General features: G+C 49.9%; 1 protein-coding gene across 2 annotated transcripts in view; it reads left to right on the top strand.

Annotated features, from left to right (window-relative positions):
- Positions 1-3,688: 3,688 nt before the first annotated feature.
- The window catches only part of SLC23A1 (solute carrier family 23 member 1), a 31,158-nt gene continuing 7,032 nt past the window's right edge, over positions 3,689-27,814 (top strand). Inside the window, exons 1-14 of one of the 2 annotated variants that reach the window (XM_074960717.1) lie at positions 3,689-3,845; positions 6,080-6,169; positions 12,762-12,935; positions 13,591-13,748; positions 13,889-13,977; positions 15,109-15,176; positions 17,052-17,233; positions 18,994-19,114; positions 20,018-20,174; positions 21,066-21,213; positions 22,383-22,488; positions 24,607-24,736; positions 25,851-25,994; positions 26,707-26,802. In XM_074960717.1, coding sequence (XP_074816818.1) covers positions 3,810-3,845; positions 6,080-6,169; positions 12,762-12,935; positions 13,591-13,748; positions 13,889-13,977; positions 15,109-15,176; positions 17,052-17,233; positions 18,994-19,114; positions 20,018-20,174; positions 21,066-21,213; positions 22,383-22,488; positions 24,607-24,736; positions 25,851-25,994; positions 26,707-26,802 — 1,699 coding nt within the window. In that variant the 5' untranslated portion in view covers positions 3,689-3,809. The remainder of the gene's footprint in view (positions 3,846-6,079; positions 6,170-12,761; positions 12,936-13,590; positions 13,749-13,888; positions 13,978-15,108; positions 15,177-17,051; positions 17,234-18,993; positions 19,115-20,017; positions 20,175-21,065; positions 21,214-22,382; positions 22,489-24,606; positions 24,737-25,850; positions 25,995-26,706; positions 26,803-27,814) is intronic. The other variant, XM_074960718.1, reaches the window with a different exon arrangement.

Raw genomic sequence — 27,814 nt, 5'->3', positions numbered from 1 at the left:
CAGCTAGAGCCCTGTTCTTCCCAGCCCCTTAGGGAATGAGTTGGAGCAACTCTGGTAGTTTTCTGCCCCCTAGCTTGGCTTTTAATGTGGCCACCAAAAATTAGAGATGGAGAAGACATCTTTGGTCATCAAGTCAATCCCTGCCAGCATAGGATTGTACTTTGGGGCTTATCTATACATGGTATTTGTATCACTATAACTCCAAGCCTCTAGTGTGGATGCAGTTATACTGCTGCTTATAGTTACAGCAATACAAAATCTGGTGTAGACCAGCCCTTATAGGGTCATTCTCAAGTGTGTTGCTCAGGTCAGTTCCCCACCATTCAAGCACTGGGCCTTGCAGTGCTTCCCATGGGGTTTCTCTCATTCCAGATGGGATTCCCAGATGAGCAGCCCATCCCATCTTTGTCCCAGATCCCACATTTGCCATCCTTCTGGATGCATCAAGAGCTAGGTTTCCTCTTTGTGATGGCAGTTAACATGACTAATTCCACTCTGTGTGTGATGGGGTGTCCACACCACACAAGGCAGAGCAGGCTGCACCTTGGGGAGAGCACAGGATTGAAAGGTTGATTGATGATGGAGCCCAGCTGAGAAGGAACAGGTAGGGCTGGTATAAAGCCAGGAAGTTCACAGCAGAAAGAGGCTTCAGGGGAAGTAGTCTGCAATCACCCCCTGGGAGAAGGGAGTTTGGGCTGGTAAACCCGGAGGAGTCAGAAGATGTAGGAAGGAGTCCAGGGCAATAGCAGCAGGGTCTGGGAGAAAGCAGACCATGATTGCTAGACATAGGGTCCCTGGACTGGATCCTGGAGTAGAGGGTGGGCCTGGGTTAGAAGTGGTGCAGACTGGACAGTGGAGCAGAAGACTGCCTGGGACTGTTGTACAATAGGACTTTGCAACTGCAGAATGGGAGAACTATAATGGCCTGGCCTGAGGGCCAAGCCATGAAGAGAGAGCCTCCTGAGTCACACAGAGAGAGGGAGGGAGGTGGCAAGGTGTGTGAATGAGCGGCAGCAGTGGGTGTTGGACCCAGAAGGAGCTGGTCCCCAGAGAATCCAGGAGGAGGTGCCCTAGAAGTGAGTGGACCTTGTGACACCTTGCCCTCTCCCATAGTCCTGGCCCCTGTCATCAGCTGGGACTTGGAAAACATTAGCTCCCCCATCCATCAGCAAACATTCTTTAGCATCTAATGTTGCAGTTAATGCTTAATTTCATAGCAACCTTTGTAACTAATAGGCTACTAGAGAGAATCGGTGTGAATCATGGATAGACACGGGTACAGAGACTTTATGCCAACAGCAGCACAAGCCTGGGGCTGTGGACACCTTCCCACCAGCCTCCTGCCACCCTTGAGCTTTAGATGGTGAAAGACACTGGATGGACAGCCCTGGTGACCAATTACTCTGGGTCTTCACAGCATAGAGAGTGGCAGCACAAGCATCTTCCATATTCCCCGCCATTGTGCCTCACCCCTGGCCTGGAGACACCAGTGTGAAAGGAGAGTTTGGTCTGCATAGCCCATTCAGTCCTTGGCCTATCTACTGTAGTGGTTAGCCACTGGGAACTGGATCAGCACCACCAAACAGCAGGATGACGGTGCCGACTTTCAGCTGCTGAGGTCCAGGAACAGATTAGAACCAGCGTTATCAGGCCATGCCTTTAAGGGTGTGTCAACTCTGAGAGAAGTGTGTGGCCATAGCTCCCTGAGAAATGGGCTGTGCCCCTTTTCTGTGGGTCGAGGCATGTAAGCTGAGGGCCTAGTGCTGAACATAAACTGGGGTGAATCTCTGCTAACAATTCCCACCCATCCACGAGTTTTGTCGGGAACGCTATTTCAAGAGAGAGATGCTTTTATGGGAAGGAAGAAGCTGTGGTGTTGTCAGATACAGGCCAGGTCTACACTAGAAATGTTTGCCAAGGCAATGATGTTGCGGGCGGGGCCTGATTTTTACCACATTTCTGCATAGTCCAAGCCAAGACATTGGGATCAGAACCCAGGCCCAGAGCTGACTTGCCCCAAAGTTTGGGGCTGTCCTCTGACCGATGGTGAATCTGTTTGTAAAACAGCTGTGGTGTCTGCAGACCTGAAATACCCATGTTGGGCTTGTCAGTATAATGTCTAGCCCTGAGGCAAGCATGACCCCAAATGGAGTGTGCGTTTGGAACTACTCAAGGCTGTAGCTTTGCCTGTGCAATGCACTGCTCTGTTTGCTCCTTGGGGGTCCCCCTGGGGAAGCCAACTCTGTGTAGCTGCCTCTTGAGTCGGGGAGGGTGTCTGAGATCTATGAGACCTATGGGGAAATGCTCCACCTCTTGTTGTCGGGTGATCTGGGACTTGGGATCACTGGGTTGTGTTCCCAGCTCTGCATCGCCTTGGACAAGTCAGCAAAGGGCCTGCCACGCAATCCTTCCTTCATGAAAAAGGAGTGAAAGGCTCAGCCCTATTTGCTGTGCCTCAGTTTCCCTGTCTATAAAAGGAGGGTGTAAGAGGCTCAGTTCATTGATGTCTGTAGCATGCTGAGGACCTTGGGAGGGAAGCACAAAGTGCTGTTATTTAAGGAGCACTAAATGCCTCCCATACTTACTAAAGAGGACTGCAGCCTGCTGGTCCCACATCTGCCATCCCACAAAGATCCCACTGTCCAGAATATGGCACACGAGCCTCTAAACATTTGGAGCAATAACACAGCTCTGATCTCATCAGCATGGACCTCCTGCCAAGTTAGCAGCTGGGGTAGAGGAAAGTAATCAGTGTCTGTAATAACCTCCGCCAGTCCCCACTGGCTCAAGGTGAAAGGCAGCTGGAGCAGTAGCCTAAGAACAGGTCTGTCTAAGGTCATTTGTGCCTTCTTTGTTCTCATGGCATGACACTGACATATCTCTGCACTCTCCTCTCCCACACAGACACCCTGGAGCAGCAGCTCTTTGCCCGCTGCTGTCGCTTGGCTCTGAGAAGCAGCAATGCCCATCAGCTTTGCCTGCCTACTTTAAAGACGTCCCCCCACCTCCAATCACTGGCTCTAAAGGCATCAAGGTTTTGTGGGCACCAAGATCCAGACTTGCACACAGTCATTTTCCAGGGTCTAAAATATCCAGGTACCTTTTGTTATTTCTCTTTCTGCCTGTCCAGGTTCCATCCTCTAACAGGAAGTGCCATGGAACAATCTCTTATCCAGAGATGGCCAGTCCAGAGTTCAGCACGTGTCTGAGGTTTAGGGGTGTTCTGACTGGATTTGGAAAAGTCTGCTGGGCCCGAACCAAAACCCCAGATCCAAGCACTCACTGCATTGTGGAACGTCGCATCTGGGGGGATCTGCTTCCAAACCAGAACCACCTGCCCAATGAATGTACACCGCACGCAGCTCTAAGAGCCTCTGACTGGGGGCGCTCCAGTGGGCTGACACATCAGAGAGTACAAGAGTGGGCGCAGATACATTGGCCCAGCAGGATGGTGCTTCCTATCAGACTTGATGAGCTGATTAGTGCAATCTGTAATTCTGTCCATTTATGAACTAGTCAGTTACACTGTAACTCAGCTCTCTAATGTTTTCACAAAAGAGCTGTGAAAAACCGATACATTTAGGAAAGGCGGATCATTCCCCTGTGATGCCAAGCATAATTAATGGAGTTAATATATTATCTTTAAAAACACAGCTCTCATTTCTTTCACAATCAGCAGCCAATAGCTGTGGTTATAGATTGACTCCGTGAACAATGTCGGGTGTATTGACTAAAGTCCTCCCCAGGACCATAAAACAGCGTCACTCTACAAAGTCCCCTTGGAAATCCCAGTGGCACTCTGCAGGAGAATGGGGAACAGTTCGGAAGATTTGTCTCAAACCAAGGTGAACATGTTGTTTGCTATTACCGTATTTTCACTCCCTCCTCTTCCCTCTCCCCAGATGCATCCATTTCCTTTCTTACCGGTGTTTGAGGTAACTATCTGAGAATTGGGTGGCAAACTATCTGTGTTGGTAAAAAGAAAAAAGAAAAGGAGTACTTGTGGCACCTTAGAGACTAACCAGTTTATTTGAGCATGAGCTTTCGTGAGCTACAGCTCACTTCATCGGATGCATAGCATAGGATGAAGTGAGCTGTAGCTCACGAAAGCTCATGCTCAAATAAACTGGTTAGTCTCTAAGGTGCCACAAGTACTCCTTTTCTTTTTTCTTTTTACGAATACAGACTAACACGGCTGTTACTCTGAAACCTATCTGTGTTGGTTGTTAGAAGGGAGGGGAGCCGTGATCACAGGTTCTTTCTTAGACTTGTGTCTGAAAGTAAAGGCAACTTATCATTTGATCATTTTTGGAAGCCAGATTTCACAAAGCGCTTCCCTTTGGACTGACTGATTAAACATACCCATCTATCTTAGAAGCGAAGTGGAAGCGACTTGGCCCCCAGTGGGGGGTGACTCCGCTGTGCCACTCAGGAATGGAGCACTTGACATCAAACAATGACTTAATAGTCAGAATGAATAAGGTTCAAGTGATGTCCTTTTGTCGCTGCTGGTTCCCCTCCTTGGCTCTGCCTCACCCTGGGCAGCTCTCCCCTTCGACATGGCCCAGGGAGCCCTGGCAGCTCCACTATGCGTTCACGGACTCAGCTAAAGGCTTGTGAGGTCCTAAGAATCAGGCTGGGACTGGAGGTCAGGCAGACCCGTCAGTCAGGCCCCAGGAGAGAAGAGAGCCCAGACTCCAGGCCCCAGAGGGTAAGGACCACAGACAGAGAAATGGGATCCAAGAAACTGAGGAACTTTGGGGGTTTTGTCAGGTAAATTTGCAAGGAACTTGGCTTTATTTTGTACAGGCTACTGTAATACAGGGACTGATGCTGTTTTCTGCTGAGCGCATGCAGCTGCCACTGAAGATACTGGGTGTGAAGTGCACTGAGCACCCCAAAGCAGCCTCAGCCCTTTGCAGGATTGGGCCCATACTGTGGAGGATTTGGTGTGACTCCTTTACAATGCAATGTAGCATGTATTCAAGATCCAGCTTCCCTGGGGCAGGGGAGGGGAGAGCAGGGCGGGTATTAAACACTAGTGTATTCTATAGCAATGATCCAAACCCTGTCAGCATTACTAGTGAAGGGAGAGTGAGCTGAGCCCCAGGAACTCCTGGCTGCTAATCCCACCACGGACACCAATGGACTGGGTGACCTTGAGCAAGTCACTTATTCTCTCTGCCTTGGATTTCCCATCTGTAAAATGGGGGTGATAGGTCACTACTATCTCCTGGGGGTGCTCTGAGGTTTAACTAGTGTTCTGTAAAGGTCTTTGAATGTGCTACACAGGTGGTGACAATGCTGTTAAATCCATTCACTTATTTTAAGGAGGGATATTATGTAGCTATGTAACTGCCATTTGATTTCTCTGTACTGTACCTTTGTGTTTCTAAGGCCCGGCCTACACACCGACTGATATAGCTATTACAGTTAGGGAGTGTGATTTTTCACTGATATAGTCATACTGGTGTCAGTGGATGCAATTATACCAGTATAAAGGTGCTTCATACCAGTATCGCTCATTCCCCTTCCTGTATGGGGATTGCTCTACTGGTATGAGCACATTTATACTGGTTTAGCTGCCTCCACATTGGGGGATTGTACCACTTTAACTATACCACTCTGATAACATGTTAGATCCATATAGTTAAAGCTGAACAACTTAGATAAAGCCTAATCTGCTCAGCTTCAAGGCCAGCAGCCCTTGTGCGAGCAGCGCTGCTGCAGCGTGTCACAGAGGAGACACACACATGGCGCTCTCACTGAGCTGCTCCGTTTGCTGCTCCCTGTAATGTCAATCAAAGCCACTCAGACTGGATCGTGGTGGCTGCTCTTTGCATGGGGAACAAAGACCAATTCTTCGCTCTCCCGTCCTGTGGTACGTCTCTCTGGGTTCCCAAAACAGACAAGCTGCTTTTAGCAACAGCCACCAGCATGGTGGAGACAGTGGCATCCTTCCAATCCGCACTGCCTCTTCTGCGCTGCGATCTTTTATTTTCCTGGTGATGGTGCTTCCACCAGCAGTTTCTCTAAGAAGTGACTTGCTCTGTCTTCCATGCCCCTTGGGGAAATGCAGAATGGAAATGCAGCTTCCACCTGGCACGAGGGGACCCCCGAAATCATCACCGAGAATTCGTATGGGAAGGAGCTGGAGAGCGAGGACAAGGTGAGACCAGCCCTCTGCCTAGGATGCCAGGCAGCTGAATCTGCAGCTTGCCACTAGCTTTAGCTGAGGGATGGGTCGATTGTTAGGTGAGGGGCTCAGCTGAGCTCTGAGCGAGGGGCAGCATATGGCTGCGCTGCCTTAGGGGCAGACCAAGGACCAGGCTGGGACTTGAGAAATCACAAACTGCCCCCTTTGGCTCCATGCAAGAGGCGATCTGTGCCAGCCTTTTACCTGGTGCACATTACTGCAGGCTCAGCTGGCATGCTGTGGGGATGCCACCGAGGCTCCACTCACTGCCTTCCTGCCATCCCTTCTTCACCCAGCCAGGTGCAAGGATGGGCAGTGGCCCCACACTTGCTGCCTGCTGCGATACAGGTAGCTACCACAGGAGAGAAAGGGGGCACTGTGGGCGCACTGAGCATGTCATAGTCTGCCCCTAAAAAAATGACATTCCTTGTCTTTAAAGCTCATTGTGGGCTCGTTCCACCCTATCCCCTTGTCTCTCTGTTGCCCCCCGCCCTTGCTCAGGTAGCAGCTGGCCTGTCTCAGCACCTCACCACTGGCTTGGTGCAAGAGCCTTCTCCTCTGCAGCCATTGGTGTCTGCAGCAGCCCTCCTGTAGCCCACTGACTCGCTGGGTATTTTCCAAGCTCCCTGGAGAGTCATCCCTTCCCCTCTGAAACACAAACATTGGGGCCATTGCGGAATGTGGCAGAGTTAGAGCGGGTCTTTTTTTTTTTTTTGTTGGTCAGTGACGTTCCCAAAGCTGGGGAGGTTTTGAAAAGGGATGGAGTGAAAAAAGGGAGGGGAGGAAATAACCCCCGTGAGCGGTGTTCTATTTCACTCAGTGGCAAAATGGGGCGGGGGAAGGAGGGGAACAACAACGACCCTTTCACGTCTAAAGAAACTTCGCTTTTTGAAAACTGAATCGACACACCAAGCATTCACTTGATTTTCCCTGGGAAATTTTCCTATGAAAACTGAACAAAAGAGTTCAAAGGGAAATTTTTCATTTGAAATGTTTTGGAGGGAGGGACAGGTATTTTGACCAGCTGTAATTACGAGAGTCTAAAATCATTGGGGCTGGTAACACTAGCTGGAGGATTGGGGATAAAGCACTGGGTCTGGGCAGTGAAGCCAGAGGCTTGGTGATAGCAGAGGATCTTTTCTCTGGGTCTTGGCAACTGTTTCTGGGCTTTCAGAGGAGTACATTCACAGATTCCAAGGCCTGAGGGGACCATTCTGATCAGCTAGTCTGACCTCCTGTATAACCCAGGCTGGAGAACCCAGGCAGTGAGGCTCGCATCTAGATCATCATTCCTGGCTGAGCTGTAGCATCTCAGTTAGAAAGACATCCAGTCTTGACTGACAGACATCAAGCAATTCAGAATCCACCACATCCCTAGATCAAGTGTGCCAATGGTTAATTACCCTCACTGTGAAAAATTGGCACCTTGTTGCTAGTCTGCATTTGTCTAGTGTCAGCTTCCAACCACTAGATCTTGTTATGCCTTGTTCTGCCCTCTGCTGTCAGAAATCTCTTCCCCATGCAGGTACTTATAGACCATGATCAACTCACCTCTTATTCTTTTCTTGGACAAACTAAATGGACTGAGCTTCTTTAGTCTCTCGCTATAAGGCAGGCTTGGCAGACGCCACATATTCTTGTAGCTCTGTTCCGCACCCTTTCCAATTTCTCCACATCTTGTTTGACATGTGGCCAGCAGAACTGGACCCAGTATCCAGGCCATGTGCAGAGGTAATAGCACCTCATAGAATCATAGAATCATAGAATAACATAGTTGGAAGGGACCTCTGGAGGCCATCTAGTCCAACCCCCTGCCCAGAGCAGGACCAATCCCAACTAAATCATCCCAGCCAGGGCTTTGTCAAGCCTGACCTTAAAAACTTCTAAGGAAGGGGATTCCACCACCTCCCTAGGTAACGCAGTCCAGTGTTTCACCACCCTCCTAGTGAAAAAGTTTTTCCTAATATCCATCCTAAACTTCCCCCACGGCAACTTGAGACCATTACTCCTTGTCCTGTCATCTTCTACCACTGAGAATAGTCTAGAACCATCCTCTTTGGAACCACCTCTCAGGTAGTTGAAAGCAGCTATCAAATCCCCCCTCATTCTTCTCTTCTGCAGACTAAACAACCCCAGTTCCTTCAGCCTCTCCTCATGTGTTCCAGACCCCTAATCATTTTTGTTGCCCTTCGCTGGACTCTCTCCAATTTTTCCACATCCTTCTTGTAGTGTGGGGCCCAAAACTGGACACAGTACTCCAGATGAGGCCTCACCAATGTCGAATAGAGGGGAACGATCACGTCCCTTGATCTGCTGGCTATGCCCCTACTTATACATCCCAAAATGCCATTGGCCTTCTTGGCAACAAGGGCACACTGTTGACTCATATCCAGCTTCTCGTCCACTGTCACCCCTAGGTCCTTTTCCGCAGAACTGCTGCCTAGCCATTCGGTCCCTAGTCTGTAGCGGTGCATTGGATTCTTCCGTCCTAAGTGCAGGACCCTGCACTTATCCATGTTGAACCTCATCAGATTTCTTTTGGCCCAATCTTCCAATTTGTCTAGGTCCCTCCATATCCTATCCCTAACTGCCACCGTATCTATCACTCCTCCTAGTTTAGTATCATCCGCAAATTTGCTGAGAGTGCAATCCACACCATCCTCCAGATCATTTATGAAGATATTGAACAAAACCGGCCCCAAGACCGACCCTTGGGGCACTCCACTTGATTCCGGCTGCCATCTAGACATGGAGCCATTGATCACTACCCGTTGAGCCCAACAATCTAGCCAACTTTCTACCCACCTTATAGTGCATTCATCCAGCCCATACTTCTTTAACTTGCTGACAAGAATACTGTGGGAGACCATATCAAAAGCTTTGCTAAAGTCAAGAAACAATACATCCACTGCTTTCCCTTCATCCACAGAATCAGTAATCTCATCATAGAAGACGATTAGATTAGTCAGGCATGACCTTCCCTTGGTGAATCCATGCTGACTGTTCCTGATCACTTTCCTCTCGTGTAAGTGCTTCAGGATTGATTCCTTGAGGACCTGCTCCATGATTTTTCCGGGGACTGAGGTGAGGCTGACTGGCCTGTAGTTCCCAGGATCCTCCTTCTTCCCTTTTTTAAAGATGGGCACTACATTAGCCTTTTTCCAGTCATCCGGGACTTCCCCCAATCGCCATGAGTTTTCAAAGATAATGGCCAATGGCTCTGCAATCACAGCCGCCAGCTCCTTTAGCACTCTTGGATGCAACGCATCCGGCCCCATGGACTTGTGCAAGTCCAGCTTTTCTAAATAGTCTCTAACCACTTCTTTCTCCACAGAGGGCTGGCCACCTACTTCCCATGCTGTGTTGCCCAGCGCAGCAGTCTGGGAGCTCACCTTGTTCATGAAGACAGAGGCAAAAAAAGCATTGAGTACATTAGCTTTTTCCACATCCTCTGTCACTAGATTGCCTCCCTCATTCAGTAAGGGGCCCACACTTTCCTTGGCTTTCTTCTTGTTGCCAACATACCTGAAGAAACCCTTCTTGTTACTCTTAACATCTCTTGCTAGCTGCAGCTCCAGGTGCGATTTGGCCCTCCTGATTTCATTCCTACATGCCCGAGCAGCATTTTTATACTCTTCCCTGGTCATTTGTCCAATCTTCCACTTCTTGTAAGCTTCTTTTTTATGTTTAAGATCCGCAAGGATTTCACTGTTAAGCCAAGCTAGTCGCCTGCCATATTTACTATTCTTTCGACACATCGGGATGGTTTGTCCCTGTAACCTCAATAGGGATTCTTTGAAATACAGCCAGCTCTCCTGGACTCCTTTCCCCCTCATGTTATTCCCCCAGGGGATCCTACCCATCAGTTCCCTGAGGGAGTCGAAGTCTGCTTTCCTGAAGTCAAGGGTCCGTATTCTGCTGCTTACCTTTCTTCCCTGTGTCAGGATCCTGAACTCGATCAACTCATGGTCACTGCCTCCCAGATTCCCATCCACTTTTGCTCCCCCTACTAATTCTTCCCGGTTTGTGAGCAGCAGGTCAAGAAAAGCTCTCCCCCTAGTTGACTCCTCCAGCACTTGCACCAGGAAATAGTCCCCTACATTTTCCAAAAACTTCCTGGATTGTCTGTGCACCGCTGTAGTGCTCTCCCAGCAGATATCAGGATGATTAAAGTTGCCCATGAGAACCAGGGCGTGCGATCTAATAGCTTCTGCGAGTTTCCGGAAGAAAGCCTCATCCACCTCATCCCCCTGGTCCGGTGGTCTATAGCAGACTCCCACCACTACATCACTCTTGTTGCTCACACTTCTAAACTTAATCCAGAGACACTCAGGTTTTTCTGCAGTTTCATACCGGAGATCTGAGCAGTCATAATGCTCCCTTACATACAGTGCTACTCCCCCACCTTTTCTACCCTGCCTGTCCTTCCTGAACAGTTTATAACCATCCATGACAGTACTCCAGTCATGTGAGTTATCCCACCAAGTCTCTGTTATTCCAATCACGTCATAATTCCTTGCCTTCACCAGGACCTCCAGTTCTCCCTGCTTGTTTCCAAGGCTTTGTGCATTTGTATATAGGCACTTGAGATAACCTGCTGATCGCCCCTCATTCTCAGTATGAGGTAGGAGCCCTCCCCTCACAGACGTTCCTGGCTGTGCTTCCTCCTGGTATCCCGCTTGCCCACTTACCTCAGGGCTTTGGTCTCCTCCCCCCCAGTGAACCTAGTTTAAAGCCCTCCTCACTAGATTAGCCAGCCTGCTCGCAAAGATGCTCTTTGCACCTCCTTATTCCTACTCGATATGGCCCTGTTCACACATCCAAGCATCACGTTCACCCTTTTAGCTACAGAATCGCACTGGGAGCTCCAGTTCTGTTGCCCCCGAAGTCCTCTGCAGCGTCACTGCTTTCCAGGATCCTGTCCCTCCTCCTAAGCATGACCCACGTTCTTTGTCCCTTGCATTTGGCTGTATCAAAGGCATGTTGGTCAAATGAGCCCAGCTTACCAAGTGATGTATAAGTGACCTGTCCATCTTGCCACCAATTTGTGTGTCCGTTGCCCATCTTACTAGAACAATTTTCTCCTTCCAGAGCTCTGAAAAGGATAGTGAATAGTGTTGGGCTCAGAATAGATCCCTGCGGGACCTCACTAGCAACAGGGAATGCTGCAGGGGTTTGGGGATAGCTGGCAGCTCCCTTCTTAAGCAAAAAACCTCAAGCAGCAAGGCCCTTACCAATGAGCTGTTGGGATAAGAGGAGAGCAGTTCTTCCCTGTGGATTGCACCACTCTGTACCACATCCTCATGCACAGCATTCCTCGGGAGAGGAGACACCCCTGGAGAGGCCTTTGCCCCTTGCATGTGAAATTCAGACGCCAAGCATGCACTTTGCCCAGGAAACCCTAGAGCTTTTGGAAACAGCAGGCAAAGGGCCAACAGCTGTAGAACTCCCGGGTAGCACATGGGGTAACACAGGGTCAGAGCCAGGCCCAGCTGACCGAGTTTTGGGGCCCTGTGCACTCTGGAAATTGGCAGGGGGCCCACCACTTTCCTTAAACTAGAACTCTGCTCCAGCTGCCTGTGCCCACTTATCCTGGCAGCCCCCACACATCCCAGCAGCCCTGACCTACATCCTGCTCACCCAACATCCGCCCACTTGCCCCCAGCCCCTCACCCACTGCCCCAGGGACCTTCCTGGCCACCAGCACCCTCTTCCCCCCATCTCAGCACCCTGCTCCCATCCCAAGCTAGGGCAGCTCCCCCTGATTGCAGCCACCCTCACCCAGCCCTGCGCTGCTCAGGTTTGACCCGGCAGCTCCCCTGTCATGATTGGAGAGCATGGTGCTGTGACCTGGCGCACGGGGTTACAGCACCACTCCAGCTTGGATTGGGGTTGTTTTCTGTGGGTGGAGGCTCCCTTGAGATGGGGGCCTTGTGCAAGTGCACCCAATGCATGCTGGGTAATCCCGGCCTGCTCTGAGCACTGGCCCTAGGAACGTGTGGCTAATGGAAACAGCAGCGCAGTGGAACCAGAGGCTTCAGGGAACCGGAGACACCAGCTCTGGGTCTGAGTGGTGACACCCAGAACCTCGGGGGCCTGTTTGGAGCCGGCCCCAGGGGGGCTGTGCACAAGTGGGCAGGGAACAGAATGCTTTGTCCCCCCCTGTGCAGGAGCGAGCCAGAATTCCACTGGAGAATGCAGCCCCGTCTCCCTGCTAGCCCTTCACTGTCTGAAGTGGGCATGAGAGGTGGGGCAGGGTGGTACTAAGTTCCTTTCCTCCCCTGCTGTGGGCATGGAGTGGGGAACACACTGCACTGGGGGCAGCACTATTGCTCCAGTGTGGGCTCCCTATGAGGAGCCAGCCAGGTGCTCGCCTGTGGGCTCCAGCTGCAATGTGGCCCTTCAGCAGGCCCGAGGGCTCTCAGGACAGAGTGGGTGAGTATGTTACTCCAAGGCAGCCGGGGCATAGCAGATGTGTCTCAAATCTCCCTGCACTGGGGCGATCGCTTCAGAGACCAAGTCATGGGGGAGCAAGGAAACCTACTCGCATTTGATTTCTGTCAAGCTTCTCAGCCTCGCTGCCAGCCTCTGCTTTCTGCCCCTGCTGGTGCTGAAATCGTCCTTCCTCCATTTCCAGCGCCAAGCCACAGACACAGGGAGGGAGCAGAAAGAATTCGACATGATCTATAAAATTGAAGACGTGCCCCCATGGTACCTCTGCATCCTGCTTGGCTTTCAGGTAAGGAAGGAGAGAGCAGAGGGCTCTGCCCCACTCTCTTGCTCCCGGTGCTGTTATGGTCATGACATACACACAGAGAAGTTAGGATATTCTGTGGTTTTTAATCTTTCTGGAAGGGTGCAATGTAACACCACTTTATGTCTTAAAATCCAGTCCCTTACCAACACAAAGAAACAAAACCAGAGAGAGAAAAAGCAGGCTGCTCCTTAAAACAAGTATTACTCATTGTCTGGTGCAAACTGACAGTGGCTCACACACTTCCCTACAGATCTCTCTAGATTGCAAGCAGGACCAGGTGAGGGTGGGGTGGGCGAGGGGAGCGAGCGGAGCAGGGTGGCTGCGATCAGGGGGAGCTGCCCTAGCTTGGGATGGGAGCAGGGTGCTGAACATTTAAAGTGATCGCTGTACAATTTTAATATAGTTTTCCCTATACCACATGCCCTTATACGTGACTCTGAGTTTCAGTCTCATTAGCAGTGGCAAGAGCAAACCCCTGACATTCAGAAGTCCAGCACAAGTCGCACATAGCACATTGGGACTTAAGTGTACCACAGCCTTGTGCAGAGGCGAACTTCATTCTCCCTGGGAATGGAGATGGGTTATCAGATCCTCCCAACAGCCTTAACCAAGGACTCCTTTCCCTTCCCCGCTCCAGCACTACCTGACCTGTTTCAGCGGGACGATCGCTGTCCCGTTCCTCCTGGCAGAGTCCCTGTGTGTGGGAAAGGACCAATACACAGTCAGCCAGCTCATCGGCACCATCTTCACCTGCGTCGGGATCACCACATTAATCCAGACCACGCTGGGGATCCGGTAGGTTGCACTCTATGGCAATTGTTCTCCACGCTTTCTTCTGGCTGTTGCTCCCTGTTGAACCATTGCACGGGAAGCTCTGAAGGCGAGGCAGAGCAGTAGGTGATTGTAAATGAGGCTTTTCCTTCTTGCTCATGCAGACTCCCCCTGTTTCAAGCAAGCGCACTCGCCTTTCTGGTTCCTGCCAAGTCCATCCTGGCCCTGGAGAAATGGAAATGTCCCCCAGAAGGTAACTGAAGCTTCGTTTACAACCAGGTCATGCGGTAAAGACCATGAGTCACTTAACGGCCCCACCAAGTACAGCCCTTACAGGTAAGGATACAACAGGGCTCAAGGCCAGAAGAGGCCACCAGACCTCCACTAGCCTGAAGGGGCCACCACTAGCCTGACCTCCTGCATATCAGGCCAACAACCCAACCCGGGACCTGCACACTAATCCCAACAACCAAAAGGGGACCACGCCCATAGGAGACAACGCTAGAATGAGCACGAACTAGGAGGGGCTGAGATGCACCAGTGCCCGAGGCCCCTGCAGTGGCAGGGAACTGATTAAGTGAGAAATACCCAGAGTATCTTGGCAAGCGACCTGCCCCCCACGCCACAGAGGAAGGTGAACCCCCCAAGGTCACTGCCAATCTGAGCTGGGAGAAAATTCCTGCCTTACCCCATATAGTCCTGTGAGCAGGAACAGCCAGCCAAGCACCCAAAAGAGTGAACGCTCAGGGCCAGCACCGAGTCATGTCCCACCCTGCCGAGTGTCATGGCTGAAGCACAGCTATCAAGAGGTAGTATAGTCTAATGGGTAGGGCACCGGCCCAGGAGGCCGCGGCTCTGTTCCCAGTTCCCTGCTGGGTGACTTGGAGCCAGTCCCTTCCTCTCTCTCGTCTACACAGCAAATGAAGGTGTGATTGCAGCACCATTAGGCATGCCAGGGTTAGCCTGAATCCAGCTGGCATGGGTAATGTTGATCGTGGCGGCGCAGGCTTCTGCACAGGCAAGCCACACCAGTACCAGCCCACCAGAGATCCTGGGTACCTACCTGGGCTGCTGGTCCATGCTGCTGCATCTCCAGTGCTATTGTTGCCCATGCTGGGTAGATTAAAGCTCGCCCAGATATGCTACCAGTGTTACAATCCCACCTTTACCTGCAGAGTAGATGTACCCTTTGCCAGTCGGCTCTTTGGGGCAGGGATCGGTCCTCGCTCCATGGGTACATGGTGCCAGCACAACGGGGTCTCTAGATTCCAAGGGAGATGCACCAGTGTAAACAGGACTAGTGCAGCAGTGAATCATGCCCTAGGCGGCAGGGCCTGGAGCGCTGTTATCCCCGCGCGTCTAACAGCCTCGTTTTGCATCTTAGAGGAGATCTACGGCAATTGGACGTTACCGCTGAACACATCTCACGTGTGGCACCCGAGGATGAGAGAAGTAAGCTGTGCTCTGTGACTACATCGCCAGGGGCGTACGTGGGTCAGGGGCCCTGGGGAGGAGTCTCACCAGGACACGGGAAAGAAGACTCCCCCCCAGACAAATACCCAGCTTGCTTACGTCTCGGCCGCGTTAGGGCCACGCACCTTGGTGTTTATGGCCTCGTCGGTGGGGTAGCGTGAGTGTGGATTGTTCAGCAGCACTGCAGCCTCCGCTCCCGGGTGAGATTCACCCCTGTGCAGGCGGCCAGTACAAAGTGTAGGTGCCACTTCTGTCCCTGGTAAACCACAGCAATTTCCCCCTCCTTCTGCAGTCATGTCCAGCCAAGGCGCACAAGCAGGAGGGCCCTCCAGGTGACTCTGGGTGCACTTGGCTGGTCAATGGGAAATACCTTCAAACACATCTCAGGTCAGTGCTCAGACATGCCAGTAGCACCATAGCTGTGAATGGTGCTGGTGTCTGTCTCAGTGCAGAACAATGGAGAGGAAGCATTGCCTATTAGTTAGGACACTGGGATAGGATGTGGGAAACCTGTGCAGAATTCCCTGCTCTGCCATGTACTTCCTGTGTGACACTGGGCAAGTCACTTAGTCTGTCTGCCTCCGTTCTCAGCTGTGCAATGGGGCTAGCGCTGCCCTACCACACAGGGTGTGGGACGATAAATACCTTTAAGATAGTGTGGTGCTTTAAGATCTGCTGCTGGAAAGGACTATGTAAGAGCCAGGTATTGTTATTAACAAGGTCTATGCTGATGGATGGAGAGATACCATCCTCCCTCAGCCCAGAAAGCTCCAGTGTGCAAAAAAACCCAGTTTGGAATGGGACAGAATCTTCCAGGCTCTAGAGCATAAGCCAGCCTCTAACTATTGAGAGCTAGGAGGAATCATTCCCTCGGGGCTAGTTAGCCCCTAACAGCCCACTGCAGGGCTCCCTGCAGCTTCCGATGGAGAAGCTGGTGCTGGCCCCAGCTGGAGGCAGGATCCTGGATTAGATAGAGCCCTGGTCTGATCCATTGTGGCAATTCCTGTGTCCAACGGAAGGTGGTCACCAGACAGCATCTCCTGCTGGGAAGTAGGCTAAGACCCAGAAAATGCAGATCATCGCTGGGCTGCCTGGCCACGGTGGAGAGTTTCAGAGCTGCTGGGTTTTATAACGTGTAAAGTGCAGTTATTCTCCAGTGGCTTAATCTTCTAACCAAACAAGAGGACTTACTTTACAGCAGCTACAAGAGTTCTGGCTCTCGCCCTGCACGCAAACAGGAGAGGCCTGGCCTGTGGCCTCCCAGACATCGTCCGACTGGACTGACTGTGGCTCCCGGGCTTATTCACTAGTCAGCTTCATTTTACCCAAGACACATTTTATGTGGTTTTAGTCATTTGCTCTTCTTTGAACCAGGATGCAGCCATTTAGAATTGCTCTTGCATGATACTGGCGTGTCCCCTTATGCTGTTCAACCCAACCTTCTCTAACTTGTGAAGAGCATGGGCTGGATGGATGGATGGATGGATGGATGGATGGATATAGTGACTGGATGGATGGATATTCCCATTACCATCCCAGTCCAAGGTTCTTCCATGCTTTAATCCTTCCCCTTCCTCCATGATGAAGCCTTCCCCAGCACAACAGCTAAACCCTTGTAGCTGATGGCCACGGTGCTCCCTGCCCATGTGGGGCAGAATGTGCTGCCTTCACAGCCCCAGCGATGGGGGGCTGGGCTCAGCACGCGGGGTCAGAGCCATGCCAATGCCACTCGGCCTCCAGGCTCTCCCCTATCTCTGGCACCTGCACAGGCGGAGGAACCTGGCAGCATGTGACAGCTCTGAGCTGACCACATCTCCACACCTCACATGCTTTTTCCCCCCTTTTGCTCCATAGATCCAAGGGGCGATCATCGTGTCCAGCCTGGTGGAAGTGGTGATCGGGCTTGTGGGGCTGCCAGGAGCGCTGCTCAGCTACATTGGACCTCTCACCGTCACTCCCACCGTCTCCCTGATAGGACTGTCAGTCTTCCAAGCTGCGGGGGATCGCGCAGGCTCTCACTGGGGCATTGCAGCACTGTACGCGCCTCGCTTATCATACAGAGACCAGCCACAGGGCTCACAGAGTGACATGCTGCTAGTACTTAGTGTCACACCCTCATGGGTATGCATATCTGGAGGAAAAATCTGGCCCTTAAGCTCCAAGTTACCCCCAGCTCAGGATTAAATTCCATCCTTAGACACATTTGCTGATTGCAGCGGGGTTTGCCCTATAGACCCGATCCTGCTGTTATTGAAGCCAATGGGAGTTTTGCCTACATTTGCACATTTCATATGGAAAACGTGCAGTGCTGCTCCATGTAACTTACAGCAATTGGTTTTTCATAATCAAGATCACTTGATAATGAGTATTCGAGCCAAAAAGGGGGGCAAAGGTTGAGAGGGGAAGAATAGATGACATTAGTCATTGCTTTGCTGAGTTTTCAATAGGATGCAAGGTTCAAAATCTGTCTGATAACTGATCTGTCTGTGTGTCTGTCTATCCTAGAAGCATATAGGGCACCAACCACCACCATATCAGAGCTGACTGAAAATACCATGAAAGTTCAACCTGTGTTTTTGTCCCAAATTAGGATGAAACATTGAAATATCAAAATTTTTGGCAGAGCAGAATGTTCTGAAAAATTGAATTTTCGTTGGGGAGCAAAAAGTTTGGAAAAATTTCTATTTGGAAATGTCAAAATATTTCAGCTCAGTTCTACATTAAGCTGTGTGTGCCTGAGCTGCACCAGTATCTCATGGGAGTTGTACTTCAGATGCCTCATGCCTCCATTCACCTCTATGGGCCAGGGTCCCTAGCCAGACTACATCTCCCATAATGCAACAGGGGCATGGGACTCTCAAGATGCACTGTGGCAGTTCAGCATGAAGGGAAACTGTGATGCATTATGGGAGATGCAGTCCAGTCAGGGAGTCTGGCCAATAGAAGAAAATGGGGGCACAAGGCACGCAAATTACAACTCCCTTGAGGCCCTACCACAGCTCAGTCAAACACAGGTTAACGTCAAACTGTCCCAAAACAAAACATTTGATTCAGTTTGACAAACCAAAATGTTTTGATTCAGCTGGACCTGACCCAAAGCAAAACATTTTTATTTGATTTTCCAAGTAGAAAATCAAAAAAATTCCATAAAATTGAAATTTTCCCTTGGAAAAATCTTGATTTTGCAGCCACTGCAGGAAAAAAACATTTTGACAGAAAATTCCTGAGCAGCTCCACTCAGCACCCAATACATCCTGCTGTTGTAGCCCAGCTAGTGAACAGTGGATTAGCTTACTCCAGTCAACTAAACATATGTAATGCAAACACCTCACCGGGATTATCTTTCACCATTCACTTGTGACACGTTCTCAGAAAACAACAGCAACTCTGAACTTAGCAGACACAAAATGATGAATGAGGAAATTGGCCACTGGCACCCGCAGGCATGTTTGCCACACCAGCATGGATTGTGTGTTCTTCTCATACTCCAGATCTGTTCTCCTTCCCATTTCTGCATAGCCTAATGGACACTGGCTTGCATGGACTGGCCCGTAACTGTTTAAAAGCATTTGGGTTCAAATACACTATTGTTAATATTATTTATGGTAGTGCCCAGGAGCGCCAGTCATGGACCACGATCCGGTTGCACTAGGTGCTGTATAAATGCAGAACAAAAAGATGGGCCCTTGCCCAGAGAGCGTACTATCTCTGGACAATGGTGCAATTCGGCCCTCAGAGAGTTCCCCTTCTGCATTTCCTAGGGATGTCCTAATGACTCTTTTTCTCTTTTCAATAGATCCATTTTTCTGATTGTTTTATTTGCCCAGTACCTGCGAAATGCGACCTTTCGGCTGCCTGGGTACAAATGGGGGAAAGGCTGTATTGTGTTCAGGCTACAGATCTTCAAAATGTTCCCGGTATGGACTGTCCCGTCCTCTGCTAATTTATCAGTGACAGGTGAAACTTCCCACAGCTCAACGGTCTGGGTCAGATACATACCAGGGGGTCTCAGGCCTGTGACAGAAATGTCTATGAATGATCTAATGCTGCTGGGGCTGTGGTGTCGGGCTAACAATCACTAGCACTTACAGCTGGGCTAGAAAGCGTGGCCGTGGCTGTGGCATTTTCGCACTAACTGTGCTGGCCAGAACCCAGGAAAGCGAAATACTTGCAAATGTGAAATAAACAGGGGAAAGACTGGAGTTAACTGAACTTTTCCAGACCTCAAAATACTGTCCTGGATGGGTGCGAGTGCTGGTGTCATCACTAAAAGAAAAGGAGTACTTGTGGCACCTTAGAGACTAACCAATTTATTTGAGCATGAGCTTTCGTGAGCTACAGCTCACTTCATCCGATGAAGTGAGCTGTAGCTCACAAAAGCTCATGCTCAAATAAATTGGTTAGTCTCTAAGGTGCCACAAGTACTCCTTTTCTTTTTGCGAATACAGACTAACACGGCTGTTACTCTGAAAGGTGTCATCACTGCCCTCTAGAGTATGGACTGGGTACTATTCCACTGTGTAGCAGGGTCCTGCTACAGCTAGGGGCTGAGAGAGCTCCTTCAACGGGGCTGAATTGTGGGGTTGGATGTGCTAATTTCAAGCCCTGCTGTTGCCGTGCTGGTGTCAGCAGTCCCATAGCACAGAGATCTCTGTGAAACCATAGAGGTCCTGGAGTTGTTGGCACAGGTTGCGGGTTTTGATTCCATGGTGGGCAATTCTTGCTGTATTTGGAGCAGTTCTCCCATCTGGCTTCCGGGGGTGTTGCTGCTCTGTGTGCCTGGACAATTATGTTACATGGGCCTCTGTTTTCATCCCCAGATCATCCTGGCCATCATGGTGGTGTGGCTGTTGTGCTATATTTTAACACTGACGGACGTTTTCCCACGTGATGCTGAGGCATATGGCTACAAGGCCAGGACAGACGCCAGGGGGAAAATCATGTCAACTGCACCCTGGTTCCGCCTACCATATCCTTGTGAGTGAACGTGAGATTCTCTCGTGACTGGCTCTGTCCAATCACGAGGGATCAGGGAGAGTGTGTGCAGAAGTGTATGCACGTTTCCGTGCAGTGCACAAGTTGGGTTTGCCTACCATTGGTGCACATACCAGCCCAGCTTGCAGGACACTTTTGCACACTTCCCCAGGCAAGGCAAGGAGCTGGGGCACCTTGCCCCTGCTCAGTATCTTCCACTGATCCTCAGGATTTTCCCCCCTCGCTCTGTTCCCCATGCTGGAGCTCAGACTGGGGGAGTGAAATTACCCTTTCCCCTAATCAGATACTCAGCAGAAGCTGCTGGCAGGAAAACATCACCCTCTATCACCTCCCCTGGTGTACAGCACCATGCTGAGCCACTGGGGTCCATACTGATTCACAGGGAGAAGAGGCCATTGGTAATGCCCACAGCTGAGTGGGTGGCCCAGGAACAGAGGAGAGACACGAAGGCTGGCTGGGTGTGGCCTAAGCTGGCATCCTCCTGCACAGGCACTGCCCCCGTGGCTGGCAACACCACCGTAGCAGAGAAGAAGGCTGGGAGGTTCTCAAGTAGCAACCTGCAGCAGCAGAAGCTTATCTCCAGTGTGTGTGTGTTTGGGGAGGGCTCTAGGGGCTTGCAGCTTTTCCCACCCGCACTGCCCCACAGCTGGGTTTGGGCTGCCCGGGTCACCTGTGCCAAGAACAAGTCCATGGTGGGCTTTGTCAGAAGGATAATGGGCTGGGCAGCCTTTGCCAGCACACCCTGTGTCTGGTCCTCTGAGCTGGGCAGGGCGCGGTCCGGAACCCATGCTAGTGTGGCTCCTGAGTGGGCATCGCCATGTTCAGGGCCATGCCCGGGCTAGCTCATCCCTTGCTCTGCTTTCCCCGATACAGGTCAGTGGGGCTTGCCCACCGTGACGGCAGCAGCTGTGTTAGGGATGTTCAGCGCTACCCTGGCTGGCATTATTGAGTCCATCGGGGATTACTACGCCTGCGCCAGGCTGGCAGGGGCTCCAGCGCCACCCATCCATGCTATTAATAGGTACGTACAAGCAGCTCAACCATCTCTCTAAATCACACACGGGTTTGTGTGGGAGACCCGGGATTTGCACCACAGCAGGACAATTCCTACTGGGCAGCAGTGGGTGGGAGCCAGGACATCTGAGTTCTAGGCTAGCCAAGTTTTCAAATGCCCAGTGTTTGGCCCCTCAGTAACTTTGGCCTGACTTTCTAAGGGGCTACACACCTGAAGCTCCCATGAGGTCAGCTGGAGCTGCAGTTTCAGCACCTTGGAAATGTAGGTGCCGAAACATGGCTGTTGGTGCTACCCTTTGGCACCCAAATTTGACAACTATAACAGGCTTCTGTTTGGCACCCGTAACCTGGCTGAGCTCGGCCTCCCCAGGTGGTAACTGGGACAACGCTCCCCACCTCCCATGTTTGTCGAGCATTTAGAACATGCAACATGCTGTGCAAGTGTCCCGTGCGTGACTGTGAACCTCGCCCATGCTTTGTGCCAGGGACGGTTACAACGCGGCTGGGGCATGCCCCATCCATGGCGCTATTCCCCATCGCGGGGGAATTGCTAGCCACTCGTGGCAGGCTGTGTGTGCCGCACCCTTTCCCATCACATGGGAGCAGAAGCCGCTGGCTGGAAATTCTCCCACCACAGCCCTGCCCCATCTGCACCCCCTCCAGTGGAGGCTGTGTCTGCCACATGCAGTCTGCCCCTAAGTGCCCTCATGCATCCCTGCCCTCTCCAAATGATGCCCTGAGAGCTGCCAATGTGATGGGAAATGCAATTTCACCAAATGAAATTAATAGGCAGCAGATTTAAAACACACAAAAGGAAGTATTTCTTCACACAACGCAGTCAACCTGTGGAACTGTCTGCCAGAGGATGTTGTGAAGGCCAAGACTATAACAGGGTTCAAAAAAGAACTAGATAAATTCATGGAGGATAGTTCCATCAATGGCTAATAGCCAGGATGGGCAGGGATGGTGTCCCTAGTCTCTGTTTGCCAGAAGCTGGGAGTGGGCGACAGGGGATGGATCACTTGATGATACCTGTTCTGTTCATTCCCTCTGGGGCACCTGGCAGTGGCCACTGTCGGAAGACAGGATACTCGGTTAGATGGATCTTTGGTCTGACCCAGTATGGCCGTTCTTATGTTCTTATGAAATCTCTTGGATTGGCTTGTCTGTTTACAGAGGCATTTTTACAGAGGGGATCTCCTGTATCATAGCTGGGCTGCTAGGAACGGGCAATGGCTCCACATCCTCGAGCCCCAACATCGGCGTCTTGGGTATCACAAAGGTACCAGCCAGTGAGCTTCTTTGGACACCTTCCCTCTGTGCTGAGTCAGGAGGGATCGCTGCAAAGCTCTCGGCACCTGGACAGATCAGCTGGTGCCCAGCACAGCTACCTGCCTCTCACCTGGGCTGCAGAGAATATCCGCATCTTCCACTGGCATCCTGGTTATTTTGTGGGTGCAACAGAGGGTGCAGGGTTCAGGCTATAAAACCCTTCATGGATCCATAGACACCATGGCCCAGGTTTTTTCCTTACGAAGTAGCCCCTCTACGATGCTATTCCTAAGCCATAGAGGGCTTAAACGGCCCATGCAATACTCTGCTCTTGAGGCTGGTGGGGGTTCTACAGCCAGCACAGAGCTGGCATAATAGCTCTCTCCAAGCCCCTGGAGTAGGTGATGGACTGGGGAAGCAAGAGATCAGGAAGAGGCATAAGAGCACATGGAAGCTGACACAACTTAGAGCAGTACTAGGGCTGCTCTAAATTGCACCCACAGCCCAGCATAACACTGAATTAGGAAGGTGCTGTGGTGGCTTAATGCCATTTTGTGTGCCCAGTGTAGAACCGAAGGAGCAGAAACTCTGGCCTATTCTCGCTCATAGTGCACTGGCCTGGCAGTTCCGCTCAGCATAAAGTTGGTAGCCACAATTTGCTGGGTCTGGGGCAGGTGGCAGAGCGTTCTCAGCAGCCAAACCTCCATTCTTGGATTCACACTCCATCTGGGCCTGAGTCCCAGGTCAGTACAGGGTCTATCTAGTTTCTGATGCTGGCCCTGAGGCCCTTCCTGGTCACTGTGTTTATATAAGGTGTGTCTGCAATAGCCCCTCTATGACACTGCTGTGGCAAGGAGAGGGCAGCCTCTTCGGCCCCTGAGTTCTTGGACCTGCCTGGTTCCTCTTGCCTCGCAGTCAGAGTTCGCTTTCTGTCCCTGGCCACCTGTCAGTAATTCTAGCTATCTATGGTGCTTCTCTGCCCCCTCTTGTGTCTGAGTGCCTCCCACTCCCTGCATTTAACCTCACAACCCCACTGCGAGGTGTGTGTGGGGGGGGATCCCAGAGCTTGGACTGCAGCCCAAGGCCAAAAATCAACAGTGCAATGAAACAGCCCCACGGCAGCGAGCACGAGTCAGCTGGCCCGGGCCAGCTGTGAGGTTTGAATTACAGTGTAGACGTACCCAAAGTGCCTTGCCCAGGAGCGTGGCAGGGCTAAGATTGGAGGGAAGATGCTGTAGAAGGGCTCAGACTTGCTGGTGTTTCTTACCCAGTGCAGGGTAGAGCATGCACCACTGAGACTAACTAATAGTGCTTAGCCCATAGCGAAAGCTCTGGCTCACCAGTCTCTCCCCATGAAACAGAACATCCCCCCCTCTTTAATTTCTAAAGTCTGATGCAGCTTGGTGCACTGAGCAGAGAGTGAGGAGGCCTGGGGTCTCAGCCACTGCATGAGCTTGCACAAATCTCACTGTATCTCAGTTTCCCCATCCCACTGTCACCCAGAAATCAGTGCCAGAGTTTGGGTATATTGTCAGTGCCGTGTATTTGTTTAGACTGAGTCACTCAGTCCTTGAGCAGAGGAAGTCACAGACAGCACCCAGAAAAACCACGTTCAGGGTTCTCAGAGAGCAACCCCACTGCTGCAAAAATTCCCACTATGTTAGAGAGAGTAAGGCAACGAGCAACTCCTGTCCTGCTTGCAACAGCTCCCCCAAAAGGAACTGTATCACAAACCTAGCAACAACACAGCAGGTCTTCACAGACTGTGCCCTTGTTTGCGTGCTAAGAAAAGGAACTGGTAAAACTCTGGGTATGTCTACACAGCAAAAAACCCCGCAGGTGCGAGTCTCAGAGCCTGGGTCTATAGTCTCAGGCTTGCAGTGCTCCCACTACAGTGCTAAAAACAGCCATGTAGACATTCCCACTCAGTCTGGAGCTTGGGCTCCGAAACTGTGTAGATGTACCCTACACAGAGGCATCTGGTGTCTCCCACCATAACAATACTTACCTCCTTTGGGAAGTGCTTTGAGATCTCTGGACGAACAGAGCTGTATAATAGCTACGTATTATTAAGCCTGGAATGACTCTAGCCAATTTGCTTCACCTTGCTGCTGGTTTTCCTCTACAGGTGGGAAGCAGAAGAGTGGTGCAATATGGAGCTGGGATCATGCTTGTTTTGGGAACCATCGGCAAGTTCACGGCTCTGTTTGCCTCACTCCCTGACCCTATCCTCGGAGGGATGTTCTGTACATTATTCGGTAACGTACCTATAAAGATATGTTTATAAATGTAATCAGCAGGGTATCAAGGCAAAATTAACATTAAATTGTCGTGCTCTTTCCTACCAATTGTTTCCTAATATATTCATTTAAATTTGATTTGTCTAAAGGTGACTTACAGAGCTTGCGCCAGGCTGAGATTTGCAACGGGGCCTAAGAGAGTTGGCTGCCCAGTGCCCATCAACATTGGCTTTGAAGCTCTCCACTTAAACTGCTTGCTTTCCTTTCAGAATCAGTTACAGGGAACAACCTCAAAGATGCAAAAGAACTGCAGCTCCATAGCATCACTGGGGATAGGGAGGGTAGCAGTGGGATGCACAGCTACTGCCTGTATTCTAGGGTTCAAGTTTTCCTCCAAACCTAAGAGACTATCATTAGTGCGAGCTATACTTTTGTCTCTTGACCCTAAGTGGTGGGGCTGCCAATGCATTATAGCAGCCTTAGGCCTTGTCCATATTTAAAGTCAAATCAGTGTAACTTTAAATTGGTTTCAGAAGTGATTTAGTTAAACTGGTGCAGAATACAGTGTGACTGCAGTTAATTCAATTTCAGGCTGGTTTATATCGATTTAGCTTAACTTGGTAATGAATCAATTTAAGCTAAATTGATATAAACCAGATTTAAATCAAATTAAGAGCGTCCACGCAGGTGTTTGCACCAGTCTGATTTTATCAGATTCAGATTGCTCTTTCAGGCTTGATCTACACTTCAAAGTTAAGTCAACATAGCATAGTCAGAGGTCTGAAAAAAATCACACCCCTTATTGACATAGCTGTGTCAGCCTAACCCCCGTGTAGACGCAGCTATGTCGACAGAAGCAACCCCTTCTGTCAATGTAGGCTGTGTCTACGCAATGAGTTAATGCCAGCATAGTTACGGCGATGCAACTATGCCAGTATAGTCTCTCTACCATTAGACATACCCTTAGTTAAACTGGTGCAACTTTCAGAATAGAGATGGCTTTAGTGGTACCTAATTTTTTGCCTCTCAGTCCCAATGACTCAGCAGGTGGCCACCTCTGCCTTGTCCAGAATGCACACAGACCCTTTGTGTCTGTAACAAGGCTGCATTTTCTCTGTTTGCACATTTGCAGGAATGATCACAGCTGTTGGCCTTTCCAACCTGCAGTTCGTTGACATGAACTCATCCCGCAATCTTTTCATTCTGGGATTCGCAATGTTTTTTGGGCTGACGTTGCCAAACTACTTGGATTCACGCCCCAGTGCCATTAACACAGGTATGCCTCCCTGGATGAAAGCCTCAAAACATGCTTTATATCCCCTTTTAGTACTGCAGTGAATGTAGGACTCTAATGAACTCTTGGCATCTAGTAAGATAGGAATGTGGGTCTCTTGGGCACTATGCTAATGCGTGGTATAAATGATTATCAATATTGCAATTCTTAATTATGATGGAATGACATTAGGAATTTTATGTAGCTTCCATAGGAATGTGGGGGGCTTTAGGGCGTTTGTCATGCTCCAAATGAGATCTAAACCCTAGTTAGCTTGCTTTTGTTTGCAGCTGTTGGTCTCTTCTCCCTTTTGATATGTGCCTATAGCTACTCTCAGCATTTCAACATAGAAGTGTGCTTTGTAAACTAGATTTTTAGGAACTCTAATAAAACAAAATGGACAAGGGGATACGAGATAACACATACACTGAGTCAGTGGGCCTGAGATACTCATATAAGCAGAGTGACGAGGGAAGGCAGGTAGATAAAACAGATGTCTTGGAATATCAATTTAATCTAATCTGGGCCCACAAATACCTTCGTCATAATCATAAAGTTATTGATTGCATGGCATCACTGGTGTTTATTGGTAGAAAACAGCCAGTCCTCCTTAAATACACACACTCTAGTCTTATTTTTCTTTTTCAGACAGAAGATAGTAGCATCTAACCTTGTGCTCCGTGTTAATTGGTGTAACATTCTGCATGTTTTGTAGGTGTTCCTGAAGTCGACCAAATATTAACAGTGCTGTTAACAACGGAAATGTTTGTTGGGGGTGGCATTGCCTTCATATTGGACAACACCATTCCAGGTACAGCCATTGCAAGCTTTCACAACAAGGCCTTATAATGCACTGGTGCTGTCAGCAGCTTGATTCACTTTGTGCATGTCTGGTTGTATACTGTTTTAGTTATGATTTCAGTCCTGGCTGGAGAAGCTGAGCTAAATTAATTGTTGTTGGAGAACTATCTTCTGGCAGAATCAGTGATTCAGGGTTGTAGCTAGAGGTAGAGCAGGATTTGTATGCGATAAGAGACTCTCTCTTTGAATATAGTTAGAACAGTGATACTCAGACCTCAGTGGTTCAGGAACCAAATCAGTGATCAATGTTACGCAAAAGAGCCACAGTTGTGTGAATTCATTGTTTCATTTACTAGTTATATATATATATATATATATATATATATATATATATATTATGCTCACAGCAAAATGATTCACCAAGTATTCAACAATTGGTTAATAACATAGTGGTTAATAATAATAGTGAAAGCATCCTGATTGGTTAATAACCAATAATTAACTGGTTAATAATAAGTGAAAGCATCCTGATTGGTTAATAACATAGATCAGTTATTAATTAAATCACAGTGTTTTAATATCATAGGCAGGAGACACATTAAAGAGCCACTGGTGACTCATGAGCCTCAGTCTGAGTATCACTGGCCCAGCACAGTAGGGCCCTGTCTTGATTGGGTTCGCCAAGTGCTAAATAATAGGAAAAGAAAAGCTTTGAGAGAGGAATCTATTGAGTAATTAATTCCATATAATGATGGGTAAAACTGGTCAGTCCTTCCTGTATATCCCATCTCATTCCCTGACAACAAAGGGTCACTCAGTGAAGTTAAACTATGAGGACATATTTTATGTAGCACATACTCAACCCGTGGAACTCACGGCTGCAGAAAAACACTGAATCAAACACAATGGTAGAGTTTGTTTTTAAAAAGGGTGGGATAATTTTACAAACACTAGCAAGATAGGTAGCACTACAAGCTTGATCCTGCCATCTTTCCTGTATGCAGAGGTCTCACTGGAACTCA

The sequence above is a fragment of the Natator depressus genome, chromosome 8 (assembly GCF_965152275.1).
Source record: "Natator depressus isolate rNatDep1 chromosome 8, rNatDep2.hap1, whole genome shotgun sequence".
NCBI classification, from domain to species: Eukaryota; Metazoa; Chordata; order Testudines; family Cheloniidae; genus Natator; species Natator depressus.
The sequence above is the reverse complement of the archived record's forward strand: the minus strand, read 5'-3'. Positions and strand labels throughout refer to the sequence as shown.